This window comes from Hemitrygon akajei, chromosome 18 (assembly GCF_048418815.1).
Source record: "Hemitrygon akajei chromosome 18, sHemAka1.3, whole genome shotgun sequence".
NCBI classification, from domain to species: Eukaryota; Metazoa; Chordata; class Chondrichthyes; order Myliobatiformes; family Dasyatidae; genus Hemitrygon; species Hemitrygon akajei.
Genome location: NC_133141.1, coordinates 551,628 through 574,432, shown reverse-complemented (window position 1 = coordinate 574,432; position 22,805 = coordinate 551,628). Strand labels below are relative to the sequence as shown.

At 43.2% G+C, this 22,805-nt stretch overlaps 1 protein-coding gene across 1 annotated transcript in view; it reads right to left on the bottom strand.

Moving 5' to 3' along the window:
* LOC140741597 (coiled-coil domain-containing protein 43-like) overlaps positions 1–22,805 on the bottom strand; it is a 94,534-nt gene that overhangs the window by 14,291 nt on the left and 57,438 nt on the right. The window contains exons 2-4 of the mRNA XM_073071899.1: positions 18,855–18,945; positions 18,501–18,636; positions 4,631–4,686 (exon numbers count right to left, since the gene is read on the bottom strand). Of these exons, the coding sequence (XP_072928000.1) occupies positions 4,631–4,686; positions 18,501–18,636; positions 18,855–18,945 (283 nt within the window). The remainder of the gene's footprint in view (positions 1–4,630; positions 4,687–18,500; positions 18,637–18,854; positions 18,946–22,805) is intronic.

Here is a 22,805-nt window from a genome sequence, read left to right as displayed (position 1 = left end):
GTGGAGGGATGGGTTTGTAATTTTGTTGATGACACAAAGGTTGGAGGTGTTGTGGATTGTGTGGAGGGCTGTCAGAGGTTAGAACGGGACATCGATAGAATGCAAAACTGGGCTGAGAGTTCAACCCAGATAAGTGTGAGGTGGTTCATTTTGGTAGGTCAAATATGATGACAGAATATAGTATTAATGGTAAGACTCTTGGCAGTGTGGAGGATCAGAGGGATCTTGGGGGCCGAGTCGATAGGACACTCAAAGCTGTTACGCAGGTTGACTCTGTGGTTAAGAAGACATACAGTGCATTGGCCTTCAGCAATCGTGGGATTGAGCTTAAGAGCCGAGAGGTAATATTGCAGCTATATAGGCCTCTCTTCAGACCCCAATTGGAGTACTGTGCTCAATTCCGGTCGCCTCACTATAGAAAGGATGTGGAAACCATAGAAAGGGTGCAGAGGAGATTTACAAGGATATTGCCTGGATTGGGGAGCATGCCTTATGAGAACAGGTTGAGTGAACTCAGCCTTTTCTCCTTGGAGCGACGGAAGATGAGAGGTGATATGATAGAGGTGTACAAAATAATGAGAGGCATTGATCCTGTAGATAGTCAGAGGCTTTTCCCCAGGGCTGAAATAGTGAGCACGAGAGGGCACAGTTTTAAGGTGCTTGGAAGTAGGTACATAAGAGATGTCAGGGGTGAGTATTTTTACAGAGAGTGTTGAGTGCGTGGAATGGGCTACCAGCAACGATGGTGGAGGCGGAAACGATAGGGTCCTTTAAGAGACTCCTGGATGGCTGCATGGAGCTTTGAAAAATAAAGGGCTATGGGTAAAGCCTAGGTAATTCTAAGGTAGGGACATGTTCAGCACAGATTTGTGGGCCAAAGGGCCTTTATTGTGCTGTATGTTTTCTATGTTTCTATGTTTAAACTGTTTCCCTATGTGCTCTTCGATGTCCCTGTTACTAGTGGGTGGTCTATAAAAAACACGCAATAGAGTTATTGACCCCTTCCGATTCCTAACTTGCACTCACAGAGATTCTGTAGACAACCCCTCCATGACTTACTTCCTCCTTTTCTGCAGCCGTGACACTGTCTCTGATCAACAGTGCCACACCCCCGACTCTTTTGCTCCCCTCCCTGTCCTTTCTGAAACACTTAAAGCCTGGCACTTGAAGTAACCATTCCTGCCCCTGAGCCATCCAAGTCGCTGTAATGGCCACAATATCATAGCTCCAAGTACTGATCCACGCACTGAGCTCACCCGCTTTGTTCATAATACTCTTTGCATTAAAATAGAAACATCTCAAACCATCGGTCTGAGTGCATCCCTTCTCTATCCCCTGCCTATCCTCCCTTTCGCAGTCTCCAATCTTTCTCTATTTGTGAGGCAACTGCCTCTTCCTCCATCACTTCAGTTCGGTTGCCACCACACCAGCAATTCTGGTTTAAACTCTCCCCAATGGCCTTTGCACACCTCCCCGCCAGGATATTGGTCCCCCTCAGATTCAAGTGCAATCCGTCCTTTTTGTACAGGTCACACCTGCCCCAAAAGAGATCCCAATGAACCAGAAATCTGAAACCTTGCCCCCTGCTCCAATCCCTCAGCCACGCATTTATCCTCCACCTCATTCTATTCCTATGCAGTGGCAGATGGAGTTCAACCCGGAGAAATGTGAGGTGGTACACTTTGGAAGGACAAATTCCAAGGCAGAGTACAAAGTAAATGGCAGGATACTTGGTAGTGTGGAGGAGCAGAGGGATTTGGGGGTACATGTCCACAGATCCCTGAAAGTTGCCTCACAGGTAGATAGGGTAGTTAAGAAAGCTTATGGGGTGTTAGCTTTCATAAGTCGAGGGACAGAGTTTAAGAGACGCGATGTAATGATGCAGCTTTATAAAACTCTGGTTAGGCCACACTTGGAGTACTGTGTCCAGTTCTGGTCGCCTCACTATAGGAAGGATGTGGAAGCATTGGAAAGGGTACAGAGGAGATTTACCAGGATGCTGCCTGGTTTAGAGAGTATGGATTATGATCAGAGATTAAGGGAGCTAGGGCTTTACTCTTTGGAGAGAAGGAGGATGAGAGGAGACATGATAGAGGTATACAAAATATTAAGAGGAATAGACAGAGTGGACAGCCAGCACCTCTTCCCCAGGGCACCACTGCTCAGTACAAGAGGACATGGCTTTAAGGTAAGGGGAGGGAAGTTCAAGGGGGATATTAGAGGAAGGTTTTTCACTCAGAGTGGTTGGTGCGTGGAATGCACTGCCTGAGTCAGTGGTGGAGGCAGATACACTAGTGAAATTTAAGAGACTACTAGACAGGTATATGGAGGAATTTAAAGTGGGGGGTTATATGGGAGGCAGGGTTTGAGGGTCGGCACAACATTATGGGCCGAAGAGCCTGTAATGTGCTGTACTATTCTATGTTCTATTCTCACTGTCACGTGGTACAGGCAGTAATCCCAAGATTACTACCTTTGAGGTCCTGCTTCTTAACTTCCTTCCTAAATCCCTGCAGACTGCTTCAAGACCTCCTCTCTTTTCCTACCTATGTCGTTGGTACCAATACGTACTATGACCTCTGGCTGTGTTCCTTCCCACTTCAAGATATCATAGACGTGATCAGAAACATCCTGGACCCTGGCACCTGGGAGGCAAGCTACCATCCACGTTTCTTCCCTGCATCCACAGAATTGCTTGTCTGACCCCCTAACTATAGAGTCCTCTATCACTACTGCCTTCCTCTTCCTTTCCCTACCCTTCTGAGCCACAGGGTCAAACTCTGTGTCAGAGGCGCAACCACTGTTGCTTCCCCCAGGTAGGCCGGCCCACCCCAACAGTACTCAAACAGGAGTAGTTATTGTTAATAGGGATATTCTCTAGCATCTGCTTCTTGCCCTTCCCTCTCCTGAGTTTAATCTACTTATCTGTCTCCCCAGGCCCCGGAGTGACTACCTGCCTATAGCTTCTATAGAAGAGATCCCAATGATTCAGAAATCTGCAATCCTGCCCCCTGCACCAGTATTTCAGCCATGCATTCATCCACCAAACTATCATATTCTTACCCTCACTGGTGCATGGCACAGGGAGCTATCCAGAGATGACTCCCCCGGAAGTCCTGCCCTGGGGGTCTACCTAACTCCCTTTATTCTCTATTCAAGTCCTCCTCTCACTTCCTACTCATATCACTGTTACCAATATTTACCATCACTTCCAGCTGTTCACCCTTCTCTTTCAGAATGCTGTGGACCTAAACCAAAACATCCCTGCCCCTAGCACCTGGGAGGCAACATACCATTTGGGTGTCTCTATTGCACCCACAGAATCTCCCGAGTGCTCCCCTAACTGTGGAATCCCTCATCACTACTGCAGTTCTTTTCTCCCCACCTTCCCTTCCGAGCCACCCAGCCTGACTCACTAGCGTCAGAGACCTACTCACTCCGTCTTCTTCCTAGTATGTCATCTCCCCCCCACCCCAACTGTATCCAAAAAGGCATAGTTATTATTGAGGGAAACGGCACAAGGAGTACTCTGCACTGGCTGTCGATTCCCTTTTGCTCTCTTGACAGTCACGCTGGTAACCACCTCCTGCAACTTAGAGGGACTACCTCCCTGTAGCTCCTCATCTCCTCACTCTCCCAAAGGTCATTGAGCTGCAGCTCCAGTTCCTTGACATGGTCTCTAAAGAGCAGCAGTTCAGTGCACTTCATGCAGATGATGTCATCAGGGAAACTGGAGGTTTCTGAATGTTCCCACATGTCACACAAGGATTACACTGCTAACTCTGGATCCATTCCCACTAGCTATGTACTAACAAAAAAAGAAACTTACTGGAAACTTACTTAGACCCTCCACCTGTTTTTGCCCAAGCCTGTTGAGCCAAGGCCTGACTACTCCCAACACTCACCCTGTCAACAATAGCTGCTCTGCTTGCACATCCTTTCTCAGATAAGGCACACTCCTGACGAGACCTGCAGTTTTCAAATAGTTCACGCCCTGCAAGATGTCATTCTCTCACTACTTCAAACAGATACTCACTCCAGACGAGACCTCTGGTTTTCAAATGACTCCCGTCCTGCACAAGATGTCGCTCTCTCACTCACTACTTCAAACAGCAACTCACTCTTTATTTGATAGATCAAGCATTTGAGAGTTATGGGTAATTGTCACAGAAGAGGAGTTGAAGCTGGCATAAATTAGCCATGAATGTATTGAATGGTAGGGCTGGCTTTGGGCCTAGGTGGTCTACTCCTGTTTCCAGTTCTTTTGGTTATATGTTCTAGAATGGCCTATAATTAATAATTACATGGACACAATTTTTAAAAAATGAAAATGTAAATAGTTTTGCTGAGATTACTGTTGAAGCTCACTTCCACTCCCCTTCTGATCCTCAATTTCAACTTAAAATGAAAACTATTTTAAACTGACACTCTTGACAAAAATCACAAAAAAGTAAATAAAAGCAATAAAAATATCCTTAAAATGCTCCACAGAAATCTGAAGTCATGCAACAAATTTATCATAAACAGCATAACTGCAGTATCTTGAAATGTTACAATCACAAAATATTTATTATAATTAAATTACCTTAAGAAATCATACACCAAAATTAATATGTTAGAAAAAGGATACACTTATCACTATCAAAATTAAATGATCCATTTCCTCCATGTCCCTCTTCATCTTCAGTGTTTCAGTTAAAGAAATTAAATGTTTAAGATGCGAAAAGTAAAATAGGAGAAACTGGTGCTTTCTAGCAATTGTTTGGTAAGTCATTTCAGATATAACACAACAATTGAATGCAAAGGGCATTTACAATAAGACTGATTGGATCCACTCCTACTCTTTGAGCTCCAAGATGTTACATGCATAATTTGCAAGGAGAAAACAAATTCAATATGTTCATTGAAAGAAATGAAATAGATCACACAAAGTGACTAAATGAATTAGCTTGCAGACAAATTACTCCTGGACAATATACTACAATCAAATGATACACAGGATGTTAGTTAGATCAATATTAATTCAATTTTGTCAACAAAAAGTTAGGTAGAATTTAGCTAAACAAAAAATGATTGATGCAGACGTATCACACTTCAGTGACTGTTTGAATTGTTTGGTTGAGTGGCTGAGTTTTATGGCTAGGTTTACTTAGTTTCATAAAATTCTACTTCGAACTTCAACCTTATGGATTGCTGGAATACAGTACTGTGCTTTACTACTGTATGTGATCTTATTAAGATGATAAAAACTAAAAAAAATACTGCTACACATAAAGTTTTCAAAACTATTTTGATGCACTGACCAACAAAATTACAAGAGTCCTGCAATATATATTAGCATATCACTATTAACTCATAACAGAACAAAAGGATGAATGTTAACACACATGTCCTGACGAAGCGTCTCGGCCCGAAACGTTGACTGTTCGTTTCCACGGATGCTGCCTGACCTGCTGAGTTCCTCCAGCGTGTTGTACGTGTTGAAAAGTATAATGTTGTCACTGGAACAAGTGAGCATCTACCATAACTAACTTTCCCAAGTTTGCTTACTCTACATTTGTAGCTGCACCCCAATTTCAAAACTGTATGGAGATATTACTCTACAATTAATCTATATAAATACTGCGCAACTCATTGTTGGAAGGAAGTGACAGCTGTCCTAATGTTACAGACATTTAAAAGTTACTAGAAAAGGGAATTTTTCAGAAGATTCAGACAACTAATATAATTCCAAATATAAAAAGGGAGATAGAAAAATCTCAGTGGATTAAAAATCAAAAATGTTCAAACCAGTATTTGGAAAAATAATTGTGACAAAAAGATTCAAAAACTTTAGAATCTAAAACTATGTAACCAGCATGGATTCCAAAATAGTCAAGGTTGACCAACATTACTGAATTCTTTCACATTCACAAAGGTTAGATCAAGGCAATAAAAGGTATACAACACATTTAGATTTCAAATAAGCCTTTGATAAATACTGCAGAGAGCCATGACCAGTCAGAATGTGTAGAATCAGCAAAATCCTATTAAAATGAAAAGCAAACTGACTACAAAAGAGAGCTTCTGGCAAGATGGCAGTATGACTGGTCACAGCAGCTTCTACGCGACAACAAAAAGGTGATGCCGTTCTACTTAAGCTTACTTCTAATGATCGCAAGATCCAGCATACATTAACAACTTAAAGGACTGTAGGCTTGCACCATCAGCAAGTTGCTCGCTGGCGGAGATAATGAAGGAGCTGTGCAACCTGAGTCGATGGAGGCTTACAATCAAATAGTGAATGGCCATCATGATCACAAGACCCCTTTGTACATTGTTAATTTGGTACGTTGCAAGTTCGGTTCGCTGATTCATTGGATGACAGCAGGGGCAGATGGCAGCAGATATCTGTGGACTCAGTCATAGTGAGGACTAGACATGAAACCATGGTGTTGCCTGTTTGCAGCTGCCGGAGTGAGGAAACAAAGCTGTTGTGCTTCACTGGGGGCGATGGGGTGTGGCATCCAGAACAGAGTCAACACTGCCCTCCCAGGGTTTTGCACAGAAAAAGATGAGTTCTGTTTCAGTCTACTGCGGATTTTTTGGTAGAACTCAATGGACTCGGACCTCAAGCTGCTTTTCAACCACTGGGCAGAGGCACTCAAGTCGCGCTCTACCAGGGGCAGCGCAGTGCAGTTGTGGTCGACTAAAGATTTTATATGAACTGAGGGGTTTGGACTATATGCATATATATTTGTCCGGTTTGGTTTTTACTAATATTCTATATGTGCCTGTACATGCAAGGTGCCAGGGCTGGGTGAGAGATGATCTCGGTGGGCTGGGATGTCTGGACTATGTACATGCATTTTTGCATCGTTATATTTTTACTAATATTCTATATGTGCTTGTGTATGCAAGGACTGGGCCTCAAAGCCCCGGTGTCACAGAGCAGGTTGACAGATGATATTGGTGGGCTGAGGTGGTCTGGACTATATATATGCATATCCTGCGTCATTGTAATTTACTGTTTGTTGACTTTAAGACCATAAGACACAGGAGCAGAATTAGGCCATTTAGCCCATCAGGTCTGCCCCACTAGGGCTGATCCCAGATCCCACTCAATCCCATACCTGCCTTACCGTATTCTTTGATGCCCTGATTGATCAGAAACGATCAACTTCTGCCTGAAATATACCCACGGACCTGGCCTCCACCACAGTCTGTGGCAGAGCATTCAAGATACAAGATTCAAAAACTTTATTGTCATTCTAACCATACATCAGCTCTGCAGGGCAGAATGAGACAGCGTTTCCCAGGAGCAGTGCAATCATAACATAACAAATGCAACACTCAATAATAAACATAACAATAAATAGTAAAACACAACAGCCACATGTCAGTTAAAAACAAGTTATAAGTGTCCAGTGCAAGTTAAAAGTGTCCAAAGCAGATTCAGGTAGAGCAGCTATTTAGCAGTCTGACTGCCTGTGGGAGGAAGCTGTTTAGTAGCCTTGTGGTTTTAGTTTTGATGCTCCTGTAACGTACCATGGATTCACTACTCTCTAGCTAAAAGAATACATTCGGCCCTCCTTATCCACGGGGGATTGGTTCCGGGACTCCCCACAGATACCAAAAAATGCAGATGCTCAAGTCCCTTAGATAAAATGGTGTAGTATTTGCATATAACCTATGCACATCCTCCCGTATACTTTAAATCATCTCTAGATTAATTATAATAATTAATATTAATTATAATACCTAATTATAATACCTAATAGGTATTAATTATAATACCTAATACAATGTAAATACTATGTAAATAGTTGTTATTCTGTATTGTTTAGGGAATAATGACAAGGAAAAAAGTCTGTACATGTTCAGTACAAACGCAACCATCATAGCTGTTCTGGGAACACTGATGCCGCCTTCCTCTCGGTCACAACACAAGTAGCGAATGAACGAGACATGAAGCAAATAATGCTCAACTTCCGGGTTTTCCCGATCCGTGGTTGGTTGAATGCGGAATCCTCGGAAAAGGAGGGCCGACTGCACCTCTTTACCTCTGTTCTAAAAGATCACCCCTCAGGTGCTGTGTTCTCTAGTTCTGGATACTCTCCACCACAGGAAACATCCTCTCCACATCCTCCTTATCTCGTCCTTTCAACATTCGGTAGGTTTCAGTGAGAGCCCCCAGCTCCCTGTTGACGATACTCCAAATGCATCCTGACTAGTGTCTTATAAAGGCTCAGCATTATCTCCTTGTTTGTATATTCTATTCCCCTTGAAATAAATGCCAACATTGCATTTACCTTCTTTACCACAGACTCAACCTGTAATTAACCTTCTGGGAGTCTTGCATGTGGACTCCTAAATCCCTCTGCACCTCTGATGTTTGAACCTTCTCACCATTTAGGTAATAGTCTGCACTACTGTTCCTTTTACCAAAATGCATTATCATACATTTCCCAGCACTGTATTCCATCTGTCACTATTTTTACCCATTCTTCCAGTTTGTCTAAGTCCTGCTGCAATCGCATTGCTTCCTCAGCACTACCTACCCGTCCACCCATCTTCGTATCATCTGAAAACTTTGCCACAAAGCCATCAATTCCATTATCTAAATCATTGACAGTGTGAAAAATTGTGGTCCCAATACTGACCCGAGGAACACCACTAGTCACCGGCAGCCAACCAGAAAAGGCCCCTTTTTTCCCCACTCACTGCCTCCTGCCTGTCAGCCATTCCTCTATCCATGCCGGTATCTTTCCTGTAACACCGTAAGATTTTATCTTGTTAAGCAAACTTGTGTGTGGTACCTTGTCAAATGCCTTCTGAAAATCCAAGTAAATGACATCCACTGCCTCTCCTTTGTCCATCCTGCTTGTTACTTAGACCATAAGAACTCCAACAGATTTGTCAGGCAAGATTTCCCTTTACAGAGTGCTGACTTTGATATATTTTATCATTAGTCTCCAAGTACTCCAAAACCTCATCCTCAAAAATAGACAAAGGTAAGCAAGCAGAAGCCCGTGGTTAGGCTTAACTACCTTCCTCCCTTCTTAAACAGTGGAGTGACATTTGCAATCTCCCAGTCCTCTGGGACCTTGCTGGAATCAAGTGATTCTTGAAAGATCATGACCAATTCATCTGTTATCTCTTCAGAAACCTCTCTCAGGACTCTGGGATATAGTCCATCTGGTCCAGGTGAATTACCCACCTTAAGATCTTTCAATTTGCCTAGCACTTTTCCCTTTGTAATAGCAACGGCACTCACTCCTGCTCCCTGACACTCACGGACCTCTGGCACACTGCTAGTGTCTTCCACAGTGACGACAGATACAAAGTACCTATTAAGTACATCTGCCATTTCTTTGTCACCCATTACTAACTCACCAGCATCATTTTCCAGTGGTCCAATATCAACTCTCATCTCCCTTTTACTCTTTATACAACCGAAAAAAAAAACTTTTGGTATCCTGCTTTATATTATTAGATAGTTTCCCCTCATATTGCATCCTTTCCCTTCTTACAGTATTTTTAGTTGCTGATTGGTGGATTTTAAAAGCTTTCCAATCATCCAACCTCCCACTCACCTTTGCTACCTTATATGCCCTTTCCTTGGCTTTTATGCAATCCTTAACTTCTTTTGTGATCCATAGATCCCTACCCCTGCCATTTGAGAACTTCTCCCTCTGTGGGTCATATCTATCCTGCGCCTCGTGAACTATTCCCAGAAACTTCAGCCTTCTCTGCTCTGCTGTCATCCCCACCAGTATCCTCCTCCAGTCCACCTGGGCAAGCTCCTCTCTCATGCTTCTGTAATTCCCTTTATTCCATTGTGATACTGATACATTTAACTTATGCTTTTCTCTCTCAAATTGCAGTATGAGTTCAATCATATTATGATCACTCTCTCCTAAAGGTTCCTTTACATTAAGTTCCCTAATAAGATCTGGGTTATCACACAACACCCAATCTAGGACAGCCTCTCCCCTCGTCGGCTCAAGCACAAGTTGCTCTAAAAAGCTATCTCATAAGCATTCAACAGATTCCTTCTCCTGTGATCCAACACCAACCTGATTTTCTCAATTCCCTTGCATGTTGAAGTCTACCATTATAATTGTGTCATAACCCATATTACATGCCTTTTCCAGCTCCCTTTGCAATCTCAACCCCTCATCTTGGCTACTATTTGCAGTTTCTTAATTCCACCCACAAAGATCTGTATGTGTGTGGGCTGGGCATCAAGCCACAGTGTCATTGAGGGAGTGGGGAGGGCGCGCATTGGGACTCTTTTATTCTATGAATGTGGTCTTGTATGTACCTGTTGTTAATGTGTTTTAGCACCTTGACCCCACAGAAATGCTGTTGTGTTTGGCTATATTCACAAGCATTTATGTGTGGTGAATGGCAATTAAATTCAAATTGAGTTGGTTAATGGCCACTGCAGATTGGCAAATGATAGTAATATTCCATAAATGTTCTTGTGTGGAATTCTTTTGAATTGTATTTGGGAATCAGAAGTACAATTTCACCACTGCAGTCAAGTAAGAATGTAGAAGTGTAATTGCTACTGAGAAACAAGATGGCAAAATACGGGAAGAAAGATCAGCAGAATTAGCTTGCAACAACATTTCAATTCAACATAACTGAAACGTTTTGGCAGAAACAAGAACACATATTCCTTGAAAGCTGTAAATAGATCTAACTGATCTGCAAGTTCCCAGATCACTGAATAAAACAAACCTATAGTAACAAAATTAAAAACAAAAAAAAACTTCTGGGGTTCATTTATTTCCAGAGGTACAGTGTAAAATTAAAAAGCAGACAAGTTGGTCTAAAAACTGAAGGCCTAAAAATATGCTTTAAAGAATTGTAAAAGAGCAGGTCAAAAATCAGTCTTCCAGTCTAGTCACTCCTTTTTAAAAATACAAAAACTTTGTTTTTAAATAACACTTTATAGCACACACTTTCTTCAAACTAGAATATCTGGCACATCAATTAATTGTGCTGTTTTGTTTCACAAATGGTCAAAAACATGTTTACATATAGTGAAACTCCAGTAATTCAGGACAATCAGAATTTTGGTGGTGCCAGGCACATAGATTTCCTGAACTATTGAACATTATTCCTATTAGTACCCCAACAATTTCAGTTTAATATTTTCAACATGTTATACAGCATCATAATTAATTTCTTAGTGATCTGGGGTAAGTTTAAAGAGTGCCTGCCAGTCTGAAGGGAGAGCAGGTACAGGGGCCCTGGTGACTTTCAGGAATTTTTAAACAGAATAGCAGCCTATACCTGCAGGAAAACTTGTAATATTGAAGAAATATTGTTAATTATGCACCTTTTATTAGAACAGCAGGTTCACTGTTCCATTCTGTTTCAAAAGAAAATCAAAATTTCCTAAATTTATGCTGTCAAATTTTCACTTTCCACGATCTCCACCAACCGGTCACGATGGTGCCAGCGAATGATTCTTTGGACGACACCTTCGAGATAGTCAACCATTTCAGTTTATCTACATCTTCTACTTATTCTTTTCATCTTAATTTTGTTTTTAAAACTGTTGGAGCCTGTGACTTACAGACTGTAGCTCAATTGAGTGAGCTAGCGCTTGGCCATCCCCAAGAAAACTCCAGCAGAGAAATGTGAGCACGAGCTACCACGAGGAGAAGCTCAGAGATGAGACGAGGGGCCATGACCGACTACATTTCACATCGATTAAAGCGTCCAGGAAGATTGAAACATCTAGGCAAACGCAGAGGAGAGCAAGCAGTTCTTATTGGGGCCACTGGTTCATGTAGCTTCCCTCAGATGGGAAGCTGGGTCCCAATGTTCTCAAGAGATGTCATTGAAATTCTGAGATTTATGGAGGGAGGGGTGGGGGCAGGTTTGGGGTTTCCGAGTTTTTGTTACTTTTTCTTTTTGTGTGTGGGGGGGGGGGGGAATTGATGTCTTTCTTTCAACTACTTCCATGGTTCCTATATTTTATGACTATCTGGAGAAGACAACTAAGACCATAAGACATAGGAGCAGAATTAGGCCATCTGGTCCATCAAGTTTGTCCGCCATTCAATCATGGCTATAGTAAGGTGTGAGTTGCTCTGGTAGCGTGTCACGTTCACTCAGCCATCCGCTGATGATTACACATTTCAACATCTGTAGTGTGTCATCTTTCGCTGTTTCTATGCAAATCTGCTCTAGATGCTCATCACGGATTGGCAGGTGCGACAGGAAGTTGACTTCACCGAAGCTGTTCTCCTGGCCTGGATTATCGCTGACTGCTCGCGATAGCATATCCGCGAGGTGCATGAGCTTTCCTTGACAGTAGGTGATGTCGAAATCATAGCTCTGCAGGCGAAGAAGCATTCCCTGTAGGCTCTTTGGTGCCTTCACCAACGGCTTCTTAACTACCATTTCGTGCGGCTTGTGATCGCAGAGTGCTCTTGTGAAGTGGCCAAAAGTGTATTGATGAAAACGCTCAAGTGTGAAAACGATTGTGAGCATTTCCTTTTCGATTGCGTTTCCGTGTCTATTAGCGCTCTGCTTGGATATGCAATCGGACGCCCATTCTGGAGGAGTGCTTCCCCTAGGCCTTTGTTGCTGGCGTCACATTGGATGATTAGCTCTTCTTTAGAATTGTAGCATGCTAACATCAGTGCTTCGGATACCATCCACTTGATCTTAGAGGGAGCGTTTTGCTGCTCAGCTGACCACTTCCATGCTACATCTGGCTCTGTCAGCTCTCTTATTGGCTCAAGGGTATCTTGAGAGACTTGGTAGAAAACGGCTCAGGTAGTTGACAAATCCAATCAATCGCTCCATTTCAATACCATATAACCATATAACAATTACAGCACGGAAACAGGCCATCTTGGTCCTTCTAGTCCGTGCCGAACGCTTACTCTCACCTAGTCCCACTGACCCGCACTCAGTCCATAACACTCCATTCCTTTCCTGTCCATATACCTATCCAATTTTACTTTAAATGACAATACCGAACCTGCCTCTACCGCGTGCGCGTCTGAGGCATCCTTCTACGCCCAAGTGTGATGAATGAATTCTTTCCTTCATTTGCTTTCGCCCACTTTGCGGTATGATAACACACTCACCTTTGAAGATTAAGCCTCCTTGGACTGTGAGCTCATCCCTATAGCTATAGTAAAGTGTGAATTGCTATGGTAGTGCATCACGTTCACTCGGCCATCTGCTGATGATTACGCTTTTCAACATTTGTAGTGTGTCAGCTTTCACTGTTTCTATGTAAAATGTTAATTCTCGCCCCACTGTCGACTTGGAAGTCTATTGGCTTTCCATTGATGAGCATCTGTGCGAATACGTCATCCCTTGTTTTTAAACTGCCGACCACCATTATGACATTGTCGATAAACTCAGTGCTGCTGTCACTGTCGGTTTAGTCATCGCTTTGTGTTTCCACACCATGCACGGCTTCTGCTTGCTTACCTTTGCAAAGTGATTTCGAATGCCACATGCCTTGCACACCTGTCTGTCTGTATGTCTTCCATCCGTCTATCAGTCCATGGTTGACTGTCACGGCCCGTGCCGGGGAATGGGGGGTTGAAAAAAGCAATTTTCCAAGCACCACTGCTGCCACCATATTTCGAGACAGATATTTCAGATAAAAACGGCGCATGCGCACCAACTTTAATCATCTGCTCACAAGTGCATGTACAAGTATATCATATCATCCATCATCTAAATCATTTATATACAGCATAAAAAGAAGTGGTCCCAACACCGATCCCTGCAGAATACCACCAGACACTGACAGCCAACCAGAAAAGGATCCTTTTATTCCCACTCGCTGCCTCCTACCAATCAGCCAATGCTCTAACCATGTTAGTAACTTTCCTGTAATACCTTGGGCTCTTAACGTGGTAAGCAGCCTCATGTGTGGCACCCTGTCAAAGGCCTTTTGAAAGTCCAAATATACAACATCCACTGCATCCCCTTTATCTATCGTACTTGTAATCTAGAAACATAGAATATAGAAAACCAACAGCACAATACAGGCCCTTCGGCCCACAAAGTGAACCACCTCACATTTATCTGGGTTGAACTCCATCTGCCACTTCTCAGGCTAGTTTTGCATCCTATCAATGTCCTGCTGTAACCTCTGACAGCCTTCCACACTATCCACAACACTCCCAACCTTTGTGTCATCGGCAAATTTACTAACCCATCCCTCCACTTCCTCATCCAGGTCATTTATAAAAATCACAAAGAGTAGGGGTCCCATAACAGATCCCTGAGGCACACCACTGGTGACTGACCTCCATGCAGAATATGACCCGTCTACAACCACTCTTTGCATTGTGTGGACAAGCCAGTTCTGGATCCACAAAGCAATGTCCCCATGCCTCCTTACTTTCTCAATAAGCCTTGCATGGGGTACCTTATCAAATGCCTTGCTGAAATCCATATATGCTACACCTACCGCTCTTCCTTCATCAATGTGTTTAGTCACATCTTCAAAAAATTCAATCAGGCTCGTAAGGCACGACCTGCCTTTGACAAAGCTATGCTGACTACTCCTGAACATATTATACCTCTTCAAATGTTCACAAATCCTGCCTCTCAGGATCTTCTCCATCAACTTACCAACCACTGAATTTCCTGGGCTATCTCTACTCCATTCTTCAATAAGGGAACAACATCTGCAACCCTCCAATCCTCCGGAACCTCACCCGTCCTCACTGATGATGCAAAGATCATTGCCAGAGGCTCAGCAATCTCCTCCCTCGCTTCCCACAGTAGCCTGGGGTACATCTCATCCGGTCCCGATGACTTATCCAACTTGATGCTTTCCAAAAGCTCCAGCACATCCTCTTTCTTAATATCTAAATCCTCAAGCGTTTCAGTCCGCTGCAAATCATCCCTACAATCGCCAAGATCTTTTCCGTAGTGAATACTGAAGCAAAGTACTCATTAAGTACCTCTGCTATCTCCTCCGGTTCCATACACACTTTCCCACTGTCACACTTGATTGGTCCTATTCTCTCACGTCTTGCTCTTCACATACTTGTAGAACGCCTTGGGGTTTTCCTTAATCCTGTCTGCCAAGGCCTTCTCATGGCCCCTTCTGGCTCTCCTAATTTCATTCTTAAGCTCTTTCCTGCCAGCCTTATAATCTTCTAGATCTCTATCATTACCTAGTTTTTGAACCTTTCGTAAGCTCTCCTTTTCTTCTTGACTAGATTTACAACAGCCTTTGTACACCACGGTCCCTGTACCCTACCACCCTTTCCCTGTCTCATTGGAATGTACCTATGCAGAACCCCACGCAAATATCCCCTGAACATTTGCCACATTTCTTCTGTACATTTCCCTGAGAACATCTGTTTCCAATTTATGCTTCCAAGTTTCTGTCTGATAGCCTCGTATTTCCCCTTACTCCAATTAAACATTTCCCTAACTTGTCTGTTCCTATCCCTCTCCAATGCTATGGTAAAGGAGATAGTGATCAGAAGTCTATCTCCAAAATACTCTCCCACTGAGAGATCTGACACCTGATCAGGTTCATTTCCCAATACCAGATCAAGTACAGCCTCTCCCCTTGTAGGCTTATCTACATATTGTGTCACGAATCCTCCTGAACACATCTAACAAACTCTACCCTATCTAAACCCTTCACTCGAGGGAGATGCCAATCAATATTTGGGAAATTAAAATTTCCCACCTGAACAACCCTGTTATTATTACATCTTTGCAGAATTTGTCTCCCTATCTGATCCTCGATGTCCCTGTTACTATTGGGTGGTTTATAAAAAACACCCAGTAGATTTATTGACCCCTTCCTATTCCTAACTTTCACCCAGACACTCTGTAGACAACCCCTCCATGACTTCCTCCTTTTCTGCAGCCATGACACTATCTCTGATCAGCAGTGCCACGCCCCCACCTCTTTTGCCTCCCTCCCTGTCCTTTCTGAAACATCTAAAGCCTGGCACTTGAAGTAGCTATTCCTGCCCATGCACCATCCAAGTCTCTGTAATGGCCACATCATAGCTCCAAGAGCTGATCCACGCTCTAAGCTCATCCGCTTTCTTCATAATACTCCTTGCATTAAAATAGACACATCTCAAACCATCGGTCTGAGTGTATCCCTTCTCTATCACCTGCCTATTCTCCCTCTTGCACTTACAAACTTTCTCTATTTGTGAGCCAATCTCCCTTTCCTCCCATCACTTCAGTTCAGTTCCAACACCCCCAGTAATTCTAGTTTAAACTCTCCCCAATAGCCTTTGCAAACCTCCCCAACCAGGATATTGGTCCTCCTGGGATTCAAGTGCAACCCGTCCTTTTTGTACAGGTCACACCTACCCTAAAAGAGGTCCCAAAGATGCAGAAATCTGAATCCCTGCCCCCTGCTCCAATCCCTCAGCCACACATTTATCCTCCACCTCATTCTATTCCTATACTCACTGTCCCGTGGCACAGGCAGTAATCCCGAGATTACTTCCTTTGCGGTCTCCTCAAAGAATTTCAACAGGTTTGTCAAGCAGGATTTTCCCTGAAGGAAACCATGCTGACTTTGTATTATCTTGCCTTGTGTCACCAAGTACTCCATCACCCCATCCTTAACAATTGACTCTAACATCTTCCCACCATTGAGGTCAGATTAACTGGTCTATAATTTCCTTTCTGCTGCCTTCCTCCTTTCACATAAGAGTGGAGTAACGTTTGCAACTTTCCAGTCCTCTGGAAACATGCCAGAGTCCAATGATTGTTTAAAGATAATTTCTAATGCCTCCACAATCTCTAACACTACCTCTTTCAGAACTCCAGGGTGCAGTTCATCTGGTCCAGGTGACTTATGTAGCTTTAGGTCTTTCAGCTTTTTGAGCACCTTCTCCCTTGTAATAGTAACTGCACTCACTTCTCTTCCTTCACACACTACAACATCAGGAATACTGCTAGTGTCTTCCACAGTGAAAACTGACACAAAACACTCATTTAGTTCATCCGCCATCTGCTTGTCCTCTGTTATTATTTCTCCTGCCTCATTTTCTAGTGGTCCTATATCCACTCTCATTTCTCTTTTATTTTTAACATACTTGAAAAAACTTCTGCTATCCACTTTGATATTCTTTGCTAGCTTGCTTTCATATTCCATCTTTGCCCTTCTAACGACTTTTTTAGTTGCTCTCTGTAGGTTTTAAAAAACTTCCCAATCCTCTATCTTCCCATTAATTTTTTCTTTGTTGTATGCCCTTTCCTTTGTTTTTACATTAGCTTTGACTTCCCTTGTCAGCCACGGTTGTACTATTTTACAAATTTGAGTGTTTCTTCATTTTTGGAATACACATGTCCTGCACCTTCCTCATTTTTCCCAGAAACGCACAATATTGCTGGCCTGTTTCTACCCTCACTGGTGCATGGCGCAGGCAGCAAGCTAGAAATTACTACCCGGGAGGTCCTGCTTCTCAGCTTTCTACCTAGTTCTCTAAATTCTCTTTTCAGCACCTCTTTGCTTTTTCTTTCTATGTTATTGGTACCAATATGTACCAAGATATCTGGTTGCTCTCTCTCCCTCTCCAAAATATTGTGGACACGATCTGAGATGTCCCTGATCCTGGCACCCGGGAGGCAACATACCATTTGGGTGTCCCGTTCACGTCCACAGAATCTTCTGTCTGTTCCCTTCACTATCGAGTCCCCTGTCACTATTGCTCCCTTCTTCACCACGGACCCATGCTCAGTGCCTGTAGCCCGGTTGCCGTGGCATTGTCCCGTGAGGTCATACCCCACAACAGTATCCGAAACAATATATTTATTATTGAGGAGAATGGTCACAGTGGTGCGCTGCTCTAACTGACAGTCACCCAGCTTCTCACCTCCTGCAACTTTGGGGTGACTACCTCCTTGTAACTCTGATCGATGATCTCCTCACTCTCCCATACAAGCCCAAGGTCATTCAGTTGCTGTTCCAGCTCCCTAACACGGTCTTCAAGGAGCCGCAGCCGGATGCACTTCATGTAGATGTAGTTCACTGGGAGACTCTGGGTCTCCCAGTTCTCCAACATCTGGCTTGAAAAGCACACCACAGCCATTTAAATGGTACAGTAAGAGAGGGAAAAAAACAAAAATGAAACCTTAACAGGTGCTTTACACAGAGCTGACGCCTATTCCGAACCAAAGCCTCTTTTGAGCCAAAGCCTGTCCCTTCTACTCTCGCCACTGGCCTACTCCCGACCATGGCCGCTCCGCTTAACCCTGCTGTACCTTTATTTAGTTCGTAGAGCTCTGTTGACGCCACTGATACGCCATGTACAATCTCAAAAGTTGCTAATAAAATGAACCCTTTAAACCATGATGCTACACACAAAAGCCCTACATACCTCACCCTCATCTGCCAGCTTTTTCATTTTTGCTGGAAGGAGAAAAACAGAAAAGGAGCAAGGCTAAGTTTTAAAATCAGTGAATATAAAATTATTCAACTGAAGTTATTTTAATTCTTCTCTCTGTGAAAGCAATACGAGAAAGGATATTCCTCTTCATCGGTTATATTTGCATACTGTGCAAGAACGGCAGCTTTCGTAGGTTTCTCTGCTTCTGAAACACCTTTTTGTTTCACAACAATCTGGGCTTGTTTCTCAATCATACTTGCTATGGTGTGTACTTCATCTTAAAAAGAGATAAAAGGAGTCCAGTTAGATATTAAACTTTAATAGTTAGAATCCCAAAGAGCAGCAAATGAGCTTCATTAACTTCACAACAGTGGTGTATGGGAATAACATACTGCATAGTTATGAAACATACTCACCCAGTTAATTAGCTTCATGCATTTAAAATATGCAAATAAAACAGCAATTATTCGACATCGTAGATATCCTGAATTTTACCTTCAATACTTTTCTCTTGTGTGATATTGTTTGTGATCTCACACCACTTTTGAATTATTTCTTTGCAAATGATTTTTAATGAATCTTCATCCTGAAAAAAAGTACAAGGATAGTTTTATACACAACCTGCCCCAAAAAAACCCAGTATATACAAGACTGATAAATGTGAGAAATATTCTGGCCTTTTATTACATTTTAAGAGCCAAGTCTGTGGACGGTTCTGAATAATTGAAGGTCTGCACTCTAGAACTAGCTTGAGAGTTAAACTGCTTCAGTAAACATTCAGCCAACAGTTATGCCCTGTAACAAAAAGCAAGACAAACTCAGTTGGCTGATTACCAGTATTGGAAGAAATAAATGAAAACTTACAAAATAATAAATTGCTCAAAATCCTTTAAATGACAACCATATGCAGCTAGATCCATATGAGTAAATTGCACCAATAAGTATCGGGGAATTTCTAACTTCTACAGTACAAAATCTGGTCACCCACTCTTGGTGAACAATACCAGCAAAGTAACCATAGTTAACATCTTGAGGGGTCACCATTGATCAGGTACATAAGGTACACCAGTTTCAAAAGTAACTGCAAGGAAAAGTCATTGACTTGACATCCTGCAATGAGTTGTAGTAACCTGACTTTGCAAATCAGAAAAAGAAAATACTCTTCACTTGTGTGCACAAGTGTTACTCCAAAGATCCTTAAGATCTTCAACATCATTTAGAATGCCAAGAGAATAAAAAAGCTACAAAAAGGGAAAAGGTGAAATATGAAGGCTGACTAGACAATAATATAAAGCAGGATGCCAGAAGTTTTTTCAGTTATATAAAGAGTAAAAGGGAAGTGAGAGTTGATATTAGAAAACTGGAAAATGATGCTGGTGAGTTAGTAATGGGAGACGAAGAAATGGCAGATGTACTTAACGGGTACTTTGTATCAGTCTTCACTGTGGAAGAGACCAACAGTGTGCCAGAGGTCCGTGAGTGTTAGGGAGCAGGAGTGAGTGCCATTGCTATTGCAAAGGAAAAAGTGCCAGGCAAACTCAAAGGTCTTAAGGTGGGTAAGACTTCTGGGCCAGATGTACTATATTCCAGACTCCTGAGAGAAGTTGCTGAAGAGGTAACGGATGCATTGGTCAAGATCTTTCAAGAATCATTTGATTCTGGCACGGTCCCAGAGGACTGGAAGATTGCAAATGTCACGCCACTCTTAAGAAGGGATGAAGGCAAAAGAAAGGAAATTATAGGTCAGTTAGCCTCACCTCAGTGGTCGGGACAGTGTTGGAGTCAATTATTAAGGATGAGGTGATGCAGTCAGTCAAAGTCAGCATGGTTTCTGTGAAGGGAAATCTTGCCTGACAAATCTATTAGAGTTCTTTGAAGAAATAACAAGCAGGGTGGACAAAGGAGAGGCAGTGGATGTCATTGACTTGGATTTTCAGAAGGTATTTGATAAGGCGCCACACACGAGGCTGCTGAACAAGACAAAATCCTATGGCGTTACAGGAAATATACTGGCATGGACAGAGGAATGGCTAACAGGCAGGAGGCAGCGAGTGGGAATAAAGGGGGCCTTTTCTGGTTGGCTGCCAGTGACTAGTGATGTTCCTCAGGGGTCAGTATTGAGACCACTGCTTTTCACATTGCTTGTCAAGGATTTAGATAATGGAATTGATGGCTTTGTGGCAAAGTCTGCAGATGATACGAAGATAGGCGGAGGGGTAGGTGGAGCTGAGGAAGCAATGTGATTGCAGCAGGACTTAGACAAATTGGAAGAATGGGTAAAAATAGTGGCAGATGGAATACAGTGCTGGGAAATGTATGATAATGCATTTTGGTAAAACGAACAATAGTGCAGCCTATTATCTAAATGGGGTGGGGGGGCAGGTTCAAACATCAGAGGTGCAGAGTGACTTAGGAGTCCTCGTGCAAGACTCCCTGAAGGTTAATTTATAGGTTGAGTCTGTGGTAAAGAAAGCAAATGCAATGTTGGCATTTATTTCAAGGGGAATAGAAAAGCAAGGAGATAATTCTGAGCCTTTATAAGACACTAGTCAGGCACATTTGGGAGTGTTGGCAACAGTTTTGGGCCCCTTATCTCAGAAAGGATGTGTTGTCATTGGAGAGTCCAGAGGAAGTTCACGAGGATGATTCTGGGAATGAAGGGGTTAATATGAGCACTTGGCAGCTTTGGGCCTGTAGTTACTGGAATTTAGAAGAATGCAGGGGATGCCATTGAAACCTACCAAATATTGAAAGGACTAGGTAGGGTAGATGTGGAGAGGATGTTTGTAATGGTGAAGGTATCCAGAACTAGAGGGCACAGTCTCAAAATTGAAGGGAGACCCTTTAGAACAGAGGTATAGAACAATGTTTTCAGCCAGATAGTAAATCTGTGGAACGCTGTCACAGACTGCAGTGAAGGCCAAATCCGTGCGTATATTTAAGGCAGAAGTTTATTGTTTTCTGATTGGCCAGGGCATCAAAGGATATGGCAGGTGTGTTGGGTTGAGTGGGATATGGGATCAGCCATGATGGATTGGCGGAGCAGACTCGATGGACTGAATGGCCTAAATCTGCTCCAATGTCGTATGGTCTTATGGAGACTTCAGAGTTAACAACTCAGGGGGTATAAAAGCAATAGTATGGGATTATTTGCTCTACAGACAAGGGTCAATACAAGTGAGAGGCACTGAGCTACTTAGTACCACTAACATTATCTGCGGTAGCAACAAGCCCTGAACACTGCAGAAACTAAGGGAAAACAAATGTGAATCACAGCATATTATCCTACAGTTCCAATATTTCTCCATTTTCCCTTTTCCTTCGGTTTCCATTCATCTCCTGTTTACATCTCTTCCAGACAGATCATTTGTGATTGACAAGACTGCACCATAACCTTTTCTGTCATTTAGACTTTTGGACTTCATGCATTCCCTTTCTTCTTTCCACATCTCTCTCATCACTGCAACTTAAAAATGATCTAAATTTTTCCACTTTTCATGAGAAACTTGTGGCCTCAAACAGTGTTTCTTTCTCCACAGGTGTTGCCTGACCTGTTGAGTATTTTCAGCATTGTTTTTATTTACAGCAAAGAGCAAGAAGGCTGTGAGTGAACTGCTGATTTTTTGGAGCAAAGGGAGTTTTTTTACTACTCGGGTTAAAGAGAGGCGAGACTGCGCAGGCGTGTGACGTCAGCCAGTAGAGCGTGAAAGGTTTAAAAAGGCAAGGACTCTTCAACGGTTTTTAATTCAGAGCAAGAAGGCTGCGAGTGAACTGCTGATTTTTCGGAGCGGGCAGCGGATTTAGAGACAGCAGAGTGGTAGGGCTTTGACTCAACGGGCTTAGGCAGTAATGGGACGAGGCGAGGTAGGAATTATGTGTGTGAGGCCAGTTTTCTGTGCTCGGTGTTAGATGTGGGGGCGGTTCTGGAGTCGCCCAGCCTCCCAGTCGGCCATATCTGCACCCGGTGTGTCGAGCTGCAGCTCGTGAGGGACCGAGTTAGGGAACTGGAGATACAGCTCAATGACCTTTGCCTGGTTAGGGAGAGCGAGGAGGTCATAGACGAGTTGTGGGCAGGTGGTCACACCAGGGCCATGGGAGACATTCAGGTGGGTCACAGTTAGGAGGGGGAAGGGGAAGAGTCAGGTACTAGAGAGTACCCCTGTGGCTGTACCCCTTGACAATAACTACTCCTGTTTGAGTACTGTTGGGGGGGGACAGCCTACCTGGGGGAAGCAGCAGTGGCCGTGCCTCTGGCACAGAGTCCGGCCCTGTGGCTCAGAAGGGTAGGGAAGGGAAGAGGAAGGCAGTAGTGATAGGGGACTCTATAGTTAGGGGGTCAGACAGGCGATTCTGTGGACGCAGGAAAGAAACTCGGATGGTAGTTTGCCTCCCAGGTGCCAGGGTCCGGGATGTTTCAGATCGCATCCAAGATATCCTGCAGTGGGA